General features: G+C 41.8%; 1 protein-coding gene across 1 annotated transcript in view; it reads right to left on the reverse strand.

The window, feature by feature from the left end:
• The window catches only part of LOC111158239 (chromosome unknown C6orf183 homolog), a 38,279-nt gene that overhangs the window by 16,909 nt on the left and 928 nt on the right, over positions 1-20,442 (reverse strand). Inside the window, 5 exon segments of the mRNA XM_022520158.1 lie at positions 733-860; positions 2,898-3,090; positions 10,364-10,567; positions 10,836-10,971; positions 11,359-11,471. Of these exon segments, the coding sequence (XP_022375866.1) occupies positions 733-860; positions 2,898-3,090; positions 10,364-10,567; positions 10,836-10,971; positions 11,359-11,471 (774 nt within the window).

Below are 20,442 nucleotides of genomic sequence, written 5' to 3' on the forward strand. Positions count from 1 at the left end.
GCAGTGTTTCATTTATTACTGGGATGTGAGCCATTGGTGATGCGATGTTGAATTTAGCAACCTTCTGTTTCATTGCTTTAAACTCACCCTCATAACTTGTTGCACTGAGCATACCTCGACCCGCTGCTTGCCCCACAGGTGGTGTATTTCTAAAGGCTCTAATAAGGTCAGATTGTGTTGAGCAGAATGAGGCTTGTCCCTGACAGGACAAAGAATGTGAATGGAACCATCACCCATTCTCACTAAACACATATATAAAAGCCTAAATTATACAGACCTCTAACAAATGATGCCTGTAAGATAAAGAGGTATCCTTCCCATTTTATTTTTTTTTAAAAGATTTATTTATTTATTTAACAGAGATCACAAGTAGGCAGAGAGGCAGGCAGAGAGAGAGGAGGAAGCAGGCTCCCTGCTGAGCAGAGAGCCCGATGCGGGGCTCAATCCCAGGACCCTGAGATCATGACCTGAGCCAAAGGCAGAGGCTTTAACACACAGAGCCACCCAGGCGCCCCTTTCCCATTTTATTTTTTATTAACAAGGAACCACAGTAAAGAAAATAAAATGTATTATTCACATCCTGACAACCAGCTGAGAGGATTTAAATAAAATAATTATTTATTTTATTAGGAGACTGTCTGAAAGCCCCACTGAGTTTTTTTCATCTGTTTTTTCAATACTGGCTTTTGTAAGAAATGTTTAACAGATGTTTTGTTTTCTAGGGAAAAATACCTGGCGCTTGTTTTCTAGAAGGGCTGCTTCCCAAGTCCACATGTCATACAACACAGCAAATCTGTCCACACTTGCATGGGCCCATCCCCAGTCCTGGCCAGTATTTGACTCGCTGCCCTCTTTGTGACCTGGAAGAGAGAAGGGGATGAGAATGACCAGAGACAGACCTTTCCATGAAGCTACTCTTATTAGAAAAGCAGCCCTTGAACTGTCAGCCCCATCTCAGGAATGAAAACACTGAATCAGTCCCAGGGATTCCTAAGAATCAGCTGGAGGGCCACTGGCAAAGACTGGGACATATTTGTTGACTTCTGAGTCAGTAGAGGTTTTTGTCTTTACTCTTCAATTTTAGTTTTAAAGACTAATTTTAGAAATGTAACTAAAATTCAGTTAATATGAAATCTTCACTAAAATGTCCTCAGACCTATAATTTAAAGGCCAAACACACATTTCTCCTTCTCTAAAAACAGGTCCCTGGTGGTTTAACAACAAACCCAGTTTAACCTGCTATTTCAAGTGATGTTAGCCAAGTAAAAACTCTTCAGAGAAGTTTCTAAGATATCCCTTAATTGGGTTAATTACTAACTTAAATCAATAAGGGTAATCATTGTAATTATTCTGTTAAAATATTTTCCCACTACATGAATGTTAATTTTCAGCATCAGCATGATTGTTGCTTTTAATATTTGAGTGGTCTAGTTCAGAATGAAATATCAAAAAAGTAAGAGATTTTCAGGAGCTGAACTTTGAGTTCAATAATTATATATGATGGGTACCAAACAAGAGAAAGATTTTGATCGGTTATTTCTCAAGAGCAGTTGGGAAATCATTTCACAATGGATAACTACATACTGACGAGCTCAGCTGAAGGAAGCTCATGGGGCTGATGACTACTGACTGTTTCCATCAAATTAAATTCTTAGCAGCTTGAAATAGTTGCATTGGATTATAAATGAGTATCAATAGAAGTGATGCATTAGTATGTAGAATAAAGTAAAGACAAAAGCCAAACGCTGCAATTAAATGCCCTGGAATGTTGGATGACATCAACGCATCTCATGATTCAGACACCCCATGGTCTGTGGCAAAGAGGGCAGAGTTCAAGCCAATGTTAAGTGAATTCTGTCTGGCTCTAAAAGGTTAACTGTCAAACATTCTTTGAGTAGCATTTTATATCAATATGAAAATGAATTCGTCTTCATTACCATCTACATAATTACAAAATAGCACAAATTCTTGCTAAATTTCCTTTTAGGTGTTGCAATGTGTCTAGAAACTCTTAAGCTCTTTCCAAATCAAATGCCAGTGTTGTCATATTATTCCAGAAGGATTACTCTTTCCTCACCTATTTCTTAAACATATATTCTTTTTTTTTAAAGATTTTATTTATTTATTTGACAGACAGAGATCATAATTAGGCAGAGAGGCAGGCAGAGAGAGAGGAAGGGAAGCAGGCTCCCTGCGGAGCAGAGAGCCCGACATGGGGCTCGATCCCAGGAACCTGGGATCATGACCTGAGCCGAAGGCAGAGGCTTTAACCCACTGAGCCACCCAGGCACCCCACTCACCTATTTTTAAAATTGGATACATTTGAGTGATGCCAAAAGGATGTAGAGAATACATATTATAGGTTATTTGATTACCCTAATGATTTCTCCCTTTGGTGCTTATCTGGCATTTTCCTACCCAGATCTTCTTGCATCCTGGTGAATTTGTCAGGAACCCAGGGATGTGTCTGCTTCTAATTGCTGCTTGCCCAAGGTTAATCTTTTTTTTTTTTTTTTTTGGTTGTTGCTTAGGGGGAAAAAAAAATCATTACCTTCACTTGCTTACTTTGCTTCCCTCAAGGCCTGGCATGACAGCCCTTGTACCCAGTGAGTAATGCAGAAATGCCACTGAGGAACGAGTAAGTCTCAACAACAGTAAGAATTATAATCAAGCTTCAAAAGAATAGTTCCGGTCTCCAACAAGAAGAGGGACTTGAGCTGGAAACAGGACCGTATCTTTTCTAAAGCAGGTGCATATCGGGGAGATGCATGTGCTTACTGAATTTTCAGATACTCTTGGATCTGCATTTCTATTTTGAGGCGGAGGGTGTTAAATGGAGCCCTTAGTGTTCATGGTTTGTTTGGCTGGTTGATTTTTTTCAAAATCTGGCTTCTGACCTTTTTCTTTCTCGATGTAATGGCTGGCCACAAGTAGCAGCTCTGCCTCGAGCTCCTTCAGATCGCTCAAGGCTTCATCGTACATGATATGTACTCCGTGTGGGTCCTGCGTGAAGACGGACGCAGCCCCCATGCTGTAGTAGTCGTCCTGGTTCTCCACTTCCGAGAACTCCATGAATCGGACACTGTGGACCTGGGGCAAAGAAAGCCAACCCCAGAAGTTACCAGAAAAGGGAGAGCTGTCTGTATTTTGCCAGCCCAAACGGACCACAGCGCAGGCTCCTGCTCTCATGCAGTGGGCTGTCCGCACGGAGCTGTACCTGCCGAGTGTATAAAGCACTGTATGTAGAGAAGGGGATATTAGCAAAGAATGTTGGCAGGGAAGGGTAGTGAGATGGATAAGTAGCTGATTAAGTTTTTTGCTGATTAATTCAGGGCTACCTGGAAAAAGGTGGGCGATAGAGCTGAGTGTACAGGAGGTCTCTGAGGTCAGGGTGCCTGTGTTCAAGTCTCACCCTAGGTCAGGCCCTCAGCTACTCTTAGCCTCTGTTTCCTCATCCATAACACGGGGACAGTGGAGAGACCACAACAGTTGTTATAGGGGGTATGCGACACTGAAGCACTTGAGATCTAGAAACATGAGCTGTTAAAGGTTTCTTATTTTAATTCTATAAATACTTGAAAAATGCGTGAATATTGTCTCGTGTCTTGGTAAAATACTGAATTGAGTAGCGCCCCCCCAAAATTCATGTCCACCTGAAACCTGTGAATGTGACCGAATATGGAAACGGAGTCTTTGCAGATATACATGGTTAAGATGAGTTCATACTGGGGGATGGGGAGACTAATCCAGTGACTGATGTTCTTAAAGAGGAAAATGTGGAGACATATACGTAGAGGAGAAGGCCATGTGAGGACAGAGACTGAGATGGGAGTGAAGTATCTACAAGCCAAGGAAGGGTAGGTAACCCCCAGGATCATTAGCAACGGCCAGATGCTAGGAGAGACAAGGAAGGAACTTCTCCCGGACACTTTGAAGGGGGCATGGCCCTGCTGACATTTTGATTTTGGGCTTGTGACATCTGGAACTGTGACAGAATAAAGTTCTCTGCCAGCTGTTATGAGTCACTCCCTTTGTGGTGTTTTGATATGGCAGCTCCAGGAAACGAATATAAGGAATCTGGGTATTCCACTCCATTTTTTCCACTCCATTCCATATTCCACTCCATTCCACTCCATTCCATATTCCATTTTCTTAAATGACGGCAGCATCCTGAGAATCATTAACCTAATAATAATTCTCATAATTTCAAACTTCACTCTGGCCAAGCCTCTGAATTCACCCGCTCCCCACCCAGGCCTTGCTTTCAGTGTCTCTACAGAAGCCCCACCCCCCCCTGTCCACCCCTCCCCCCCCCCACCCTCCCCCCCCTCATCCCACCACCCCCACCTACACAAAGCCGCTGCTCCCACACCTCTCTCCTCCTGCTTCTTCCTGTACTACAGGGAACGACTCTGCTCCCCTTCTCTGTGGCCATTCCATCCCACTTCCCAAGCATCCCTGCACCTTCTTGGACACCCAGTTCCTCTCCATCAGCTATTTCTCAACGGAAATCCCTCTTGCCCTTTGGTCTCTCCTCCTCCTCACCATCCAATCTCCCAAGATGCCATCTGCATTCCCTGTGCCCGCTTCCTCACCTCCTACTCCTCACTCATTCCCATCCAGCTCCTGTCTCCAGCAAAACAAACCACGTTCACTAAGAAAAACAGTGATTTTTCTCCACATCCAGCAGACTTTCTTTAGTCATCTTACGCAGTGTCTCAGGAGCGTGTGACCCAGTTCTGCACTCTCTGCTTTCTTGACTCACTCACTTCCCTGGCCTGCTGGGACTCCACATTCTCCTTGCTCTCACCAGCTTTCCAGACATCCCTGAGGTGCATTTTTCTCTACCAGGTCATTAAGTAGTAGCCACACTTGAGCCCATGTCTAAGGACCTCATCTCTTCCTCCTATACTCCTTCCTCGAGAGATAGTACCATTCCACAGCTGAGATTAGGGACCATTTTTTTGCTCCCTAATTGATATCTGTAATCCAGACCTCCTAGAGCTCCAGACCCACATATCCAAATGACCTATTTGGCATCTGTTCCCAGGCATCTCAAAGGCCCCTCACATTTACCATGATCAAATCATGTGGTCTTCTCCCACAAACCTAGGCCATCTCCAACTTCCCCGTTTTAGTAAATACCACCACCACCAAGCCACTTCCTCTTGCATGAATCATTCCTGACACCACCTGCCTCACCCTACATGTCCATTCTATCCTAACTCCTGTCGATTTGACTTTCTTTTTTTTTTTTTTTTTTTTTTAACAGAGAGAGAGATCACAAGTAGGCAGAGAGGCAGGCATAGAGAGAGGAGAAAGCAGGCTCCCCGCTGAGCAGAGAGCCCGATGCGGGCCTCGATCCCAGGACCCTGAGATCATGACCTGAGCTGAAGGCAGAGGCTTAACCCACTGAGCCACCCAGGCGCCCTCGATTTGACTTTCTATCTCTCAAACCCATCACTTCTCTCTATCTCCACCACCCACCATTCTAGTCCAAGCTATTATTAGCTTTCATTTGGACTAATCTAGGAGTTTCTAGGTATAGTTTTTGGGGCTGACCGTGTCAACCTCTTGGACCTCATTTCCTTCCACTGTCTCTATACTTCCATCCTGATGGACCTGCGCCTGGCCCTCTTCTGAATGGGCAGAGCTCTTCATGCCTATGGGACTCATACATACTGGCCCTTCCAGCTCTCACCTCCTCTTCCTTGATAAGTACCTACTCTATCCAAGAGTCCATTTAAATAATACCCCTCTGGAAGCCTTCCTTACATCTCCAGGCAGAGCTGAGTGCTTCTCCCCATGACTTGTCTAACTCCATTATAGCACTCAGCTCATGGCCATGCTAGACTTTTGGCTCATCTACTCCTACAGGCTGTGAGCCTGTCATTCATTCATCCCTTCATTCAGTCATTCATTCCACAAATGTTCTGGTCAGTTAATTTACTGGGCACTATTCTAGGTACTAAGAATATAGCGGTAAACTAAACTGGCACAAATCCCACCACCAGGGAACTCTTTAGTGGAAAGAGACAGACATTAAAAATAAGGAACAGGGGCACCTGGGTGGCTCAGTGGGTTAAAGCCTCTGCCTTCGGCTCAGGTCATGATCCCAGGGTCCTGAGATTGAGCCCCGCATTTGGGCTCTCTGCTGGGCAGGGAGCCTGCTTCCTCCTCCTTTCTCTCTCTGCCTGCCTCTCTGCCTACTTGTGATCTCTGTCTGTCAAATAAATAAATAAAATCTTTTAAAAAAAATAAGGAACATACACAGAATGTCAAATGGTTTGGCAGCAAAATTCCCCAGACTTCCCAATGCCTTGCTGTTGGGTGGGGCCTGGTGATGAGCTCTGGCCAGTAGGTTGTGACCAGAAATGACGTGTGTCCTTTCCAGTCCAAAGTATTTATCATATACATACATATTCCTTCTCTTTTCTTCCCTCAGTTCCTGTCTCTGAAAGGAGATGAATTTTGAAGACCAGATGGACAGATTACTTCATGCAGGGTTTTGTCACGGTAATCATATTCTTTTCTTTTTAATTTCTTCCACAACTACGTGGAAGACTCCCCCTTCTAAAGTTTCTGTGGTCTAGAGAGTTGATCCTTCAATATTATGCTTAGAGGAGTGGCAGGAAAGGGAAGGCAATAATTATCTGTCTGGGTAAGAAATAATCTGATCTTTGGAAGGATTCATAGGTTTCCAAGACTGCAAATTAACTGATTCCAAGATAACTATTTGAATATAGTAAATATAGGAGGGTTGGTGGCCCATCATTCATTCTCTTCATTCCACTGGTTTCTGCCATTATTCATGAATGCGAATCTAAGGCCTTTTGGCAATTAGACAATATTTCTCTGACGAGTTTACCTTTTTCTAAATAATCTTTACATTAATTACAGACCATAAAAGCCCAATATAAGAATTTCATCAAAAACTGTTAGGATGAATGACTCAATCTGTTAGCTATAATCTTTCAAATATTTTTAAAGGAAAATTTAAAAATTTATTCTCTGCCTCACCCGCTGAGTATATTATTACTGCAACAAATTGTTCTTCATTTTAACAGCATGATATACTTTGTGAAGCAATTTCATATACATTGTCTTTTTATGATCTCACAACCATTGTGTTATGAACAGAGCCTTTCTTTTGCCCAACAAATATTTATTTAATACCTACTATATGAAAGATATATACCCAACTCTCTATTTCCTTTTGCCACCTGAATATCTACTATGCATCTCAAAATTTCCATGCCCTCAACTGAGATTCTGATGTTCCCAACAAACCTGTTCCAATCATCTCAGATGACAGCAACTCTAGACTTCCAGTTGCTGAGGCCCAAACTTTGGAATCAACCTTGACTTCTCTCTTTTCCACATTCCACATTCTATCTGCCTGAAAATCATACTGGCTATACCTTCAAAATATGTCCAGAATCTGAACATTTCTCACCATGCTGTCTTTTCAGACACATCATCTCCTTGATTAATGTAATAACCTCCTAACTAGTCTCTACTTTGACCCTAGTGCATCTTCAGTCTATTCCCCATATAGAAGCATTGATATTGAAATGTGAATCAAATAACATCACTCTTCTGCTCAAAATTCTCCAACGGCTTCCCTTTCTCACTCAAAGTCAGAGTCTTTACAATGGTCCACAAAGCCCTACACAACCTGTTCCCCACCTCTCTAATCTCTCTATTTTAATTTCTGCCAATTTCCCCCTCAATCACTCTACTTGCGCTGAATTCCTTGCTGTTCCTGCAAAAATGCTATACACGGTTCTGCCTCAGGGCCTTTGCATTGGCTGTCCTCTGCCTGTCTCCTCTGCTCCCAGTCAGTCATGTGATTTCTTTCCCTGACTTACCCTACTTACAATGGCAACATCCCAGCACCAACCTCCACTTCTCTCTATTATCTTTCCTTCTTAATTTTTCTTCATAGCACCTATTATCATCTTTACTAGTCTACAAAGTCTAGGTAGTTCTGTGATAACCCCAAAGTGCAGTGGCCATTCTTTTACTTAGAATTCTCTGGTCCCCACCAACCTTGGAATTAGTCCCTACCCTAAGAAGAGCCTAGGCCTTCATGGTCTGGCCAGATTTTTTTCTATAGCCTCATCTCCCACTACTTCCTCATAACAGCCTCTGCTATTAGCATGCTAAGTCCAGGCAGATCCTGAACATGCATGGGGTGTCAGATCCCAATGCCAAAAGAGACTTGCCCAAGGTCAAACAGCCAGGAAATGCCTATTCCCTCTCATCTGGGGGCTCCTTCTATTCTGACACATGCCTAAAGTAAACTCATAAAGTACCCATGATGGGCGGTAGGTGCTTTCCTTTTCTAGTATTTTCGGAGAGTGAACACTTGTTAATACTAGCCCAAAACTTTCATCATAGGATCAAATACACGGGTCCAGGAAGAGGTCTCCATCTTACGGGCTTCTCCAGTGTCAGCTCCCCAGGCTAGTAACCCCAAAGATCTTGGTACCAGTCTTGGCCCTGGACCTTGTGAGATCACCCCAACAAATTACCATCTGTGCCTTTCATTACCTGCATGGGAAAGAATCACATAGTTAGGCCCAAACATTCTAGTTTAAATGCTGACCATGCCACGCACCATGGAGTACAGCTAAACCACGTGGTTCTATTGAAGATCCTGAAGAAAGGCCACTTCCTTAAGTTTCTCACACTACAGTAGTAGCTCCCGGCAGCTTCTAAGGGAGCTGCTCTTCCTGTCACTTCTGAGAGCATAGGAAGGCAACATTGTATACCCTTGAGAAGCTCCTCCTACAATCAATGGGGCAGGGTGGGATTTTTTTCCCCTCCCCTTCCTTCATGGCTACCCCCAACTCCCATCCCAGAACAAACAAACTGAGAGAGAGCTCAGTGCTAAGAAAGAACCCTTTTTAATCTATTAGCAAATAATAAAGCATGGCTATGGTATGAGGTAGATTTAATATTAGCAAAAGAAAGATGTGTTTGTTTTATAGGTGTGTTTGTTTCAAAAGCATCTTAGCCTCCCCTCTAGGTCCACAGAGGGGCATATTGACTGGACTTGACTGACTGTGAGTCAGTGAGAAGGGCAGAGGGGTAAAACTGTGTATGGGAAGGATATGGGGCTTGGTACTTGTTGCCAAAGGAGACCCAAACCAGAAGTCTCCTGTATACTGAGTGCAAGCTGGACCCTATGTGACTGGATGGGAAAATAAAATGCTTTTCAATACCTAGAGCTATTCTACCGTGCCATATAGTAGCCTCTAGCCACATGTAGCTGTTGAGCCCTTGAAATTGTGACTTGTCTGAGTTATGACATACTGTACATATAAGGTACGTGCCAAATTTGGAAGACTTAGTATAAAAAATGTACAGTACCTCATTATTTCTTTTTATTGGTTATATGTTAAAATGATAATATTTTTGATGCATTGGCTTAAACAGAGTATATGACTGAAGTTCATTTCATATTTCTTTATACTTTTAAAATGTGGCTATGAGAATATTGTAAACTGTATCTATGGCTTGCAGTATATTTCTGTTGGACAGAGTTACTCTATACTGCGTATTAGGGATAGTTGATAATAAGATGTCACAGCCTTACAGACATGACAAACGTAAGTCAGGGAGCATAGAGGTTAAGATGTAACTTGTTTGGTAGATAAATAGATTTTATTTTTCACATTTGTCAAACTATCTTTTAAGAGGATAAAGGTCATATTAAATCCTACCTTCAGGAATAAACTTTCTAGAGACTGAGAAGAAAATATTGCAAGAGTGCCTACACTATTCCAAGAAAATGTAGGTATTTTCAACTTCCCTCCCAAAGAAAGGGATCTGATATGAATTTTGTGGACTATAGAAAAATACATTCAAGAGATGTTAAAAGCACCAAGGGACAAACAGGCTTTTAGAGGGATAAAAGATATTTTATTTTTCAGCTCTTTCAAATTTTCTCTACCTTTGTTTTCTAGTCTGTTTTTTTTACTTGGTGCTTCGAAAACAGCAAAGAGGCAGAAAGGTATCTCTAGTAATGTCAAAGAGGGTCTTATAAGAGCTTCTCGGTAAAGACGTGGCTAGGATAACAGAAAGGGCTCCTCGGGTTCTGTTCCCTGTAAAGTCAACAAACCAACAGCTGAAATGTCTTCCTTCCCATTGTGCCCTCCAGGGTTGCTCTTAAGAGTCCTGTTTGCCTGTGTCCTACTCTCAAGTGGTCACTGAACTTTTCTAAAAAGCCATATGCCTAAGAAACCCCATCTGTTACTCCACCATGCTACCTGATTCCAGATGTCAAGAAGAAGGGGGCTTGGGAGATAGGATAACCAAGGCAGAAAAAAAACTCTCAGCAGAATCTTAACCTCACCTTGTGCTCAGCAGCTGTCCCGTGGACATAGTGGTGAGCTCCTAGGCCTTGCGAGGTGCCCAGACCTCCCTCGGCTGTATTTACCCAGGAACTATCTTCTATGGTGGGGACCAGACTCCCTCCAACCAAGGTAAGGCCTGAAGTGTTGATTGTCAGTGTTCGCTCAACGGATCTGAAGTAGTTCAGAATTCCCAGACAGGTGCGCTGAAACAAAGACAGACCAGGTTAGGACTCTGTCCTTTGCTCTCTCCACAAGATAGAGTAAAACTGAATGGGGGCCCTGGAAGCTGGCAAGTCGATTCCACCCCTGAAAAGAAACACACCATCCCCAGAAAGTCCTGATGTTGCAGAAAAATCAGAACAAAGAACAAAGTGTAAAAATGTGTTGCTACTGGAAGAGCAGGAAAACCACCTTGGTGGACAACCAAACATTCCAGAAGCCTGAAGCCCGCGTGCTGTGCCATCCACATACCTGCAGCTCCCTGATTCGCAGGTGGCGCAGATACAGGAAGGACAAGTAGGCTCCTCTCATCAGGACAGGACTCCCATCACTGGGCCCGGTCCTACCATCCAAACCGAGCAGTTGCAGGGCCACTGCATAGCTGTACCTTTAGGGGGTAGGAGAAATAGAATTAATGCTTTTCACCTCAAAGTGGTTTGGAAAATTCATAGACCCCAAATGGAAGTCATTTTATTTAACTTAAGGGAGTTTCACAGTAGCTATTCTTTAAAAATGCATTAGAAGGAAAATAATTACTCTGTATTTATAAATACAAAAAGAAATTGCTCTTAGCAATTACTCTTGTGAAAAACCCAGTCCTAGAGTGAAACATTAATTTAGTTGTCTGACCTGCTTGAACAGCCTTGCTTTTATTTCAGCTTTAAATATTTTTGAGTTAACATGTAACCTACCTATTAATCAGTCACTCAATTTCCACCCCCTCCCTGTGTTTAATCCATTTCCTTGAGTCACCAATAACATGATTTAATTTTACCCTGTCTCTTTTTTCTGCTTGGTGGGCTCACCAGCATGTTGGCAACGACTTATTTGTGCTAGGTCATTTTCATTTTGTTCTATTGAAAGGTCCTCTTCCCTCATATTTTCATTCTATCAAAAAAGCAGCATTAGTTGAATTACATGAGCATCTGCAATATCATTAACAAAGTCACAGTGGGGCCACCATGAGCTCAAACCCCATGATCCAAGGCATATTTATATGAACAAGCAGAAGAGTACTGGGATCCACTGCAGCATGTCCTGTGAAAATCTGGATTTCTAGAATAAATTAGAAACCACCGTTATTATTATTATTTAGTCCTTGTTTTATAAGACTCTTCACAGCTTTTAAATACCACCCCCCCCACACACACATACAGCTTTTCCGTGATTCACTTATGAAAAGTTGATACACGCATTTGTAGATGTTTGAAACCTTGAACATCTCGAATCTAACCTTGTTCCAGGCTGAGAGAGATCGGTGGATTGAATGCTTCTTTCTACTTTTTAGCTATGTGATTTAATTTTTTAAAGTCTTGATCCTGTTTTTGTGCTTGTAAAATGGCATAATAATAGAAGATAAATTGCTGTGAGAATTAACGCATAGTGACTGGCATCTTGTAGGTGCCCTGTATGTGCTAGCTCCCCCCAACCCATGGATTGCTGTAGTCAGTCAGCCCAGCAGAATCTATCACAGAATTCATGGTTTATGTTGATTTCCATAGGCATTTTTCCTGATATTGAGCAGGACTAGGTCACACACACACACAGAGTCCTAGGAAAAACTTGAAGAAGGTAATATTGATGAATTTCCTTCAAGTCCTAGGAAAAACTTGAAGAAGGTAATATTGAGTCTGTCCCTGGTCCTCTGGCAGCCCCTTTCTTCGTTGTTCTCTCTGCCTGTCCCTGGGCATACACCCCATTCTCATAAGACACTGTCTTTCATAGTGGTTCCAGTACCCACAAAAACACTACTGAGTGGCAATGAGTTAGCTTGGAACCCCACTCTTTGGGTTACTTATATTCTAATAGTTTGCTCTTGGGATTCCAATAAGCCCTTACGGCAAAAACTGCTGTTGTTCCCCAAGATCCACTTTCCTTTCTTCCTGTAGTAATTAAATATTTATTGTGGCCCGTGGCCACCCAGATGGAGATGACATTTCCAAGCCTCTTTTGCAGGTAGGTGTAGCTATGTGACTAAGTTCTGGCCAAAGTGAAAATGCCATGTGGCAGCTTTTGGGAATTTCCCTGAAGAGGCAGGTTCTCTCCCCAATTGTCCATTCTGCTGCTTAGGACAAGAATGTGACAGCTGGAGCTCCATCTCAGACCAGGTGTTGATCTTGGGTATGGAGGCTGCATTTGTTGGAACTCCAGGATAGAAGGAGCGTGGGTCCCTGAGGACTCCATGGAACAGAGTCATCACGCTAGTTCTGTACTTCCTACCCCTGGATCTTAATATGAGGGAGAGAGAAAGAAATTCCTATCTCCTTTAATCCTCTGCTATTTTGTGTTTAATCATGACCAATGGCCAAATATAATTTTAACTAATACAGTACCCGAGACTCTAAAGACAGACTATTGATCTTTATGACGGGCAGTAGAGAAGAGAATTTGGGGCAGGGATATTAGGAAGAGTGAGTGAGAAGAAAGCTGTCTCATCGAGTATTGTTAAATGGCTTCCCATTCTGCCTGTGGGTAGAATTAGCTCCTGTCTGTTCTGGGTAAGTGTGCACATTAGTGTTTTTCCATGTAAACATCCCACGACCCCAGGACTGGAAAAGACCTAGGAAGTGACATGGGGCACTCCTGTTCTTTAATACAGAAACACAAGATCATCATCCCCAGATTAAGAGACTCTTACTTGAAGAAAATCTTTCATTACCTGCATGGGAAAGAATCACATAGTTAGGCCCAAACATTCTAGTTTAAATGCTGACCATGCCACGCACCATGGAGTACAGCTAAACCACGTGGTTCTATTGAAGATCCTGAAGAAAGGCCACTTCCTTAAGTTTCTTAAGTAGGAAAGCATATACTCTATGAGGGAAGTTGAATCTTGGCAATTTCTATTTGGCCAGAATTTGGGGTGAGAGTGTTTCTCCTGAAGACCCTTGCCTCTTAGGCCTCTGGTACCCTTACACTGCAGTTCAGCCTTCCCCACTGTGGCTGCAGAGGGCAGGCTCAGAACCACAGCTTTTCTCTGACGGGATCGTGACTTTTCCAGCTGCTTCTAAATTTACCCAGAATTACATAGGGAGGAACAGAGAGTGACATCAAGTTACGGTGAAAGACACTATGAAGGTACGACTGAGCAAGGCACAGAAGCACTGCTGGACCCGTAGGCTGCTGGGAAGACAGGAAGGGGACATAACTGGGTAGGGTGAGTAGAAGAAGAGAGCCCAGCCCCCTCCGGAAAAAGAGAACCAGCCACAGCCCACAGAAGTCGACTGTTTAGGAAACACCCAAAGCACATGAGTGTATTCCCCTAAGAGGACTAGACACGGTGCAGGTAAGCAGCAGGGCTGACCAGAAGCCAGAATGTCAACACCACCTGCATTTGTTCCTTCTTCCGGTGGGTAAATCCTTTGACATTTACTCTACCTGGTGGCTGGGTCTTTGCCAGCATTGTCTTGGGCAGTATTTTGATAGTTCTGAGATCTCCACTGATTGCAAATTTAATTCTTCTGGGAAACTGGCAGGGGCAGTGGAGTGGGAAGTTGCGGGGAGGGGGGTCTATAATGTATTTCCCACCTCCTAAATGTCCCCACAGCGTATTTGTGTATATCCACAGAATAAAAAGACTAGAAGGATAGATACCAAATGTTAACAATATTATTGTTTTATTTGGATGGTAAAATAGTGGCTGATTTTTATTTTCTTCCTTGAGCTTTTCTATATTTCCCATATTTTCTGTGATAATACATGTCATTATTGTCAACAGAAAAATGTTTGTTTTACATGTTCCATTGAATTGGATGAGGGAAACCAGAAAGGAGTGTTTTCTGTTTCCCTAAACTTCTTGCACATTGGAATGATTGTATACAACAGCACTTTTGTGAGGGCACACTATGTCCTCATTCCATCTGTGGAAATACAGGGGACCAGTAAAGCTGTTGGGGAAGAACCAGCTGTCCCTTGCTCTCTTCTCCCTGTGGCCAGTGAGAAGAAACAAAAGAAGAGGCACAGGATATAGTGTTTCCTGTCACTGCAACACTCCATAACGTTAAAGGACAGTGACCAATTTAAACCATATCTTTAGAGATATGATGGCCAATAGTAGTATTTAATGTCTATACATTTTAATAAACGGGTGTTTTCTTGGGGAATGGCACTGGGTACGAGTAACTTAATAAAATACAAATATGGGAGGTTTGGGAGGATCCACACAGGGTTGGCTGGTCTATTGCTTCTGATTAGGACTATGGTTAAATTGTTTTTAAGTTTTTTCAAAAGGATATTAAAAAAACAGTCCTTTTAGACCACAATTCTCTCTTTTTAGTTATAAATTATCTTCAATTGACAATGATCAGAAAATCTGATATTTTTTCTTTATCCCCCAAACCCAGATCTCTAAGTGAATCTGGGAAAAGAATTGTGTATAAAGAAAAGAGTAGCCTGCCTTACATGCCGATGGTAAATAAAGGGCCAATCCAAAATGTGATAGAAACATTATAAACATTATTGACCTTCAGACAAATATGTTTGATGTTAAAATGTGAGGAAGCAGGTTCTCTCATAAGTTGCTTGTTAGGGGAAAAAAGGGTATACCACTTCAGTAGGATCTATGGAAAATTTTCATATATATGTCAGTGACCCAGAAAATCTAATTCTAAATATCTACTCTAAAGAAACACATGTGTGCACAAGGAGGCATGTACAAGGAAGTTCAGTGGGAATGGTTTCTAATGAGGTAAAAAATGGCAACAAGTATCCAGAGAGGTGTCTGTGTGAGCTGTTGTATATGATAAAATATAACGCAAGCATTAAAAAGAATAACAGAGACAGATTTCTAAGACATATTGTTGGGTGAAAAAAGCAAGTTAACAAAGATATCCACAGAGTATGACAGATAATTTACATAGAAAACTAAAACACAATATTATACCATATATATGTGTATATATGTACACATATATATGGTGTGTATGTGTGTGTGTGTATATATATATATATATAATATATTTTATGAGGACATATGTTTGAATGTAAATGTATTGAAAAAGCTAAAGCAATAACAGTGTTTACCTCTGAGGAAGTGGAATGGGGACCAGATTAGAATTCCCATTAATTTAAAGCATTAAATTTTCAGTGATGTTTCAATTTTTCACAAGAAGATGTTTATGTATTATTTCTGTAGCTCAAAATTAATTTCTAACATCTTCTTAGGAGAAACATCATCACTTTACAGTGCAAAAACCTAGCAAACACCCCTAACTTAACAAAACATATCAAGCTTAAAATATCCCAGCAATATACCAGGTTGATAACATCTGTCCCAGATATGGTGTGATAAGAAGGGCACTTCACCTGTGGGGTGTCCTTCCTTCAAACCTCTAACCCCAGTGTAACCACGAGAAAAACATCAGACAAATTTAAGTGAAGGAATTTTCTACAGGTTTCCTGACTAGTACTCCCAAAGACTGTCAAGGAAAGCCTGAGAAGCTGGCACAGACCTGAGGTGCCTGGGAAATGTGACAAGCAAAGGCATTGTGGTACCCTAGAGCACAAAGAAGACAGTAATGGAAAAACCAGTGACTTCCAAATACAGTCTCGTTTAGATATCAGTAATGTACCAGTGCTCGTTCCTTGGGTGTGACAAAGTAATATGTCAATAACAGGAGAAACCTGACAGGGGATTCCTGGGAAGTCTTTGTACTATCTTTGTAACTTTTCTGTAAATCTAAAACTGCTCTGAAATAAAACATTGATTTTCTAAACAACAACAACAAACTTCCTAAAGAAAAACTATTGGTGAATAGTATTCACTGAAAACTGATCCAAAACTGTCCCAAAGTCATGCTATATTCTTTCTGAGCTGTCAAAATGGGCAATCCTATGAGGTTTGCTTTCCTTCATGCAGAAGTAAGAAAGTTATTTTTCACGGGGTATGGATTGTTCCTTGCCAACTTCAGAATCAGAATGCTGACCAGCATATAGATGCTAAAATTCATACTTGACTGCTACATGCGTGCAAAATAATCACAGAGCTTTACAGTTCATACCCACATTCCTGTGACTCCTCCCATCTGCCCCCTTTAACTTCATCCTAATCTCCTCTGACTGGTATCCAATATTCAGAATGGCATTCAGATACTGTATAAAGTGCCTCTTCACGAGAGCAGAAATACATAAGGAGTTCACAAAGTAACGCCCACAGGAAAATGGGAGGGAAAGTAGAAAACCATTGATCGTTGCCTCAGAATTTTCTTTCTCCAATGCTGTGCTATTTTCTGTTTCCCCACTGGGAAAGCTCTTCTCTAGCATGGCTGACTCCTTCTCATTTATCATATGTCAGCTCAGATGTTCCCAGCTCAGAGGGCTTGGTCCATCTATCAGGGGATGCTCCTCTCTACCCCACTGCCCCCTCTTCCTGTGGTTTTCCTCATGGCACCCACAGGTTAGAGATGAGATTAACTCTTTCGTTCACCTCTTTATTGCACATTTCATTCCCTGAGCAGCACAGTTCCTGGGACAAAGGCAGTATCCATGTAATAATTAATAATTATAATAATTACAGTATCCATGTAATAATCACTGAATGGATGAATGAATGAATGAACGAACAAACTAATGAACAGGAAACTTGCATGACACTAACATGTAGGGTTAATTTGTGTGTGTTATGTCTCCCTTTAGGATCCACCTCTGAAATCTATAGGTGTTCTCAGTCTCTAGGGTCCATTTACCATAAATCAACCTGAAAGTAGGTGTTCACATTTTTCTTCTTTTGGTCAATTCCAAGAACAACATTTACAAGTCAGTAAATAGCCCAAGGAAGTGGTTTTCTTTCTTTCTTTCTTTTTTTTCTTCTTTCCTCCAATTTAACACTGGGCAACTGCATTCAAAATAGACTGGTGAAAACAAAGACTACATTTCATCATACCCTGACTTTCCACCTCATGTGCAAATGGAGGGAAGCAGGAACAGAGGATGGCAGGAAATGTCAGTTCTCTCCACTGTGTGGCTGGTCTCCTTCCTCGCACTGTGGCTCTTAGTATTTTCTACCTTTCAAAAAAAAAAAAAACCTGAGCCATCATCTCCTGCTCTTGCCCTGCACTTTCTTCTTTTCCTGGATAACCTCCTTTGTCCCCTAAGTCTGCATGGGCACTGCTACAATTCTGGCCTGCTGGTCCAGCCAGACCCTGGACCATCACTTCTCCATGACTTCAAACATGAAGCTCTTCACTACTGACTCCCTATTCCTTTGCTTCCTACTTCTCCTTTACTCATATTCACCTCTTTTCACCCTTATCCAGCCCCTCAGGAATTTAATTGCCCCTATTCTCTCAGTCAAGGAGGAAAACAGACTTGTGGTGGCCCTCAAATGTTAAAACCAGAATCTCAGGTAAAGGAGGATTCTTTAAGGATCAAGAGCTAGACTGTCCAGTATCTTAGGAGCACAGGTCTTAGTGATAAGGTCTGACTCTGTCTTCAACCTCCTCCCTTCTTTCCTACTCCCTACCTCCTTCTGCTTAAGTTTGGTTCAAGAAGCAAAAGAACTGGGTGTTTTTAAATGTCCCTTTGTGAAATACAAATCAAAACCACAATGAGATACCACCTCACACCAGTCAGGGAGACTAAAATTAAAAAGTCAGGAAACAACAGATGTTGGTGAGGATGCAGAGAAAGGGGAGCCCTCCTACACCACTGGTGGGAATGCAAGCTGATGTAGCCACTCTGGAAAACAATATGGACTTTCCTCAAAAAGCTGAAGACAGAACTATACTATAACCAAGCAATCGCACTTCTGGATATTTACCCCGAGGATATAAATGTAGTGATCCGAAGGGGCACCTGTACCCCAATGTTATTATAGCAGCAATGTCCACAATAACCAAACTATGGAAAGAACACAGATGCCTATCAACAGTTGAATAGATAAAGAAGATGTGGTATAGGGGTGCCCAGGCAGCTCAGTTGTTAAGCATCTGCCTTTGGCTCAGGTCATGATCCCAGGGTTCTGGGATCGAGCACCACATCAGGCTCCTTGCTCAGTGGGAAGCCTGTTTCTCCCTCTCTCTCACTCCCCCTGCTTGTGTTCCCTCTCCTGATGTGTCTCTCTGTCAAATAAATAAATAAAATCTTTAAAAAAAAAAAGAAGCTGTGGTGTATATATATACATATATATATATGTATATATATATACACATTGTCTTCCTCTTTATTTTTCTTCTCTTCCCCTATGATCCTCTGTTTTGTTTCTTAAATTCCACATATGAGTGAGATCGTATGATTAATTGTCTTCCTCTGCTTGACTTTGTTCACTTAGCATAATATCCTCTAGTTCCATCCATGTCGTTGCAAATGGCAGGATTTCATTTTTTGATGGCTGTGTAATATTCCATCCTATCTATATACATATCTATATACATATAGATAGGATGGAATATTACATATATATGTAATATAGGATGGAATATTACAACATGGATGGAACTAGAGGGTATTATGCTAAGTGAACGAAGTCAATCAGAGGAAGACAATCATACGATCTCACTCATATGTGGAATTTAAGAAACAAAACAGAGGATCATAGGGGAAGAGAAGAAAAAATAAAACAAGATGAAATGCTCATTACATTGAATATTACATCACAGACCTGTGCCTCTGAAACCAATAATACATTATATGTTAATTAATTGAATTTAAATAAAGAATTTTTTTTTAAAAAAATCCCCTTATTAGTATAAGGTCTTCCTGGTGACATATGGGATAGGAAAAAATGTGGCTATTTTCTCCGCTCTTGCAGGTAGCTGCATGCCTGTCAAGGAAATCAGAGTCCAGGTGATCAATGCCATGATAATGCTGTCTCTGTTTCTGATCTCTTTGGACAACTCATTTTTTATTAGATTCTCTAGATCCTTACTTATCTCAACAGGTTGAAAAGTTGTAGAGGTTGTGATGTGTATGTGTGTGTGTGTGTGTGTGTCTGTGTTACACATGCATACTCTTTTGTGTTTGCTTCCAGCCAATCTGTAAGTCATTTAGGTTTCACTTTCTCCCATACCCAGCCTGGGATGATAGACCATGATAGTGCTTCTCTCTCTAGCATTCTACTAAACTTCTTCATATCTTTGACTTTATGTATAATTTCTACAATTATATTTAGGGGTGAAAATAATAGGATTATTATGCAGATTAGGCTCACTGAAAGTCCTGCCCTCTTACTTCAACTGGGCCCTCTGGCTACATGGTCATCCTTATATTCTTTTCTCCATTGGTGGCCCTGTGGCATTACCTGCAGTGACCCACCTCCTCACGTGTCACTTTAACCTTCAATCTCACTAATGCAGGCATCTTCCCCCCCATCTCCTCTCTCTCTCTGAGACAGCCAGAGGCATTTACAAGCTACCACATCTTATCTTTTTGTACCTGACAATTCTATAGATCTTATTCACCTCAAGGGAAATGATGCCAGTCTTCCTTTCTCAAAATTACTCCTTCAACTAGTTTATTTTATTTTATTTATTTATTTGACAGAGAGAGATCACAAGTAGGTAGAGAGGCAGGCAGAGAGAGAGAGGAGGAAGCAGGCTCCCTGCCAAGCAGAGAGCCCAATGCAGGACTCGATCCCAGGACCCTGAGATCATGACCTGAGCCGAAGGCAGAGGCTTAACCCACTAAGCCACCCAGGCGCCCAACTTCAACTGGTTTCTTCATCCCATCCCCTCCTCTTTCCCCAGGGTCATCTGTTTCTCAAATTCACCCTTTCATGTCTTCCATCTCTTCATCTCCACTGCTCATTTCTCCCAGACCATAAACATACTGACTTTTCCCATTTAAATAAGCAAAGGAAACAATACTCTTCCCTTGGAGCAACAAACAATAGCAAATTATTAAAAATGTTGTAGTACCATTGTAA

This window comes from Enhydra lutris, unplaced genomic scaffold (genome assembly GCF_002288905.1).
Source record: "Enhydra lutris kenyoni isolate GAN:26980312 unplaced genomic scaffold, ASM228890v2 scaffoldscaffold58, whole genome shotgun sequence".
NCBI classification, from domain to species: Eukaryota; Metazoa; Chordata; class Mammalia; order Carnivora; family Mustelidae; genus Enhydra; species Enhydra lutris.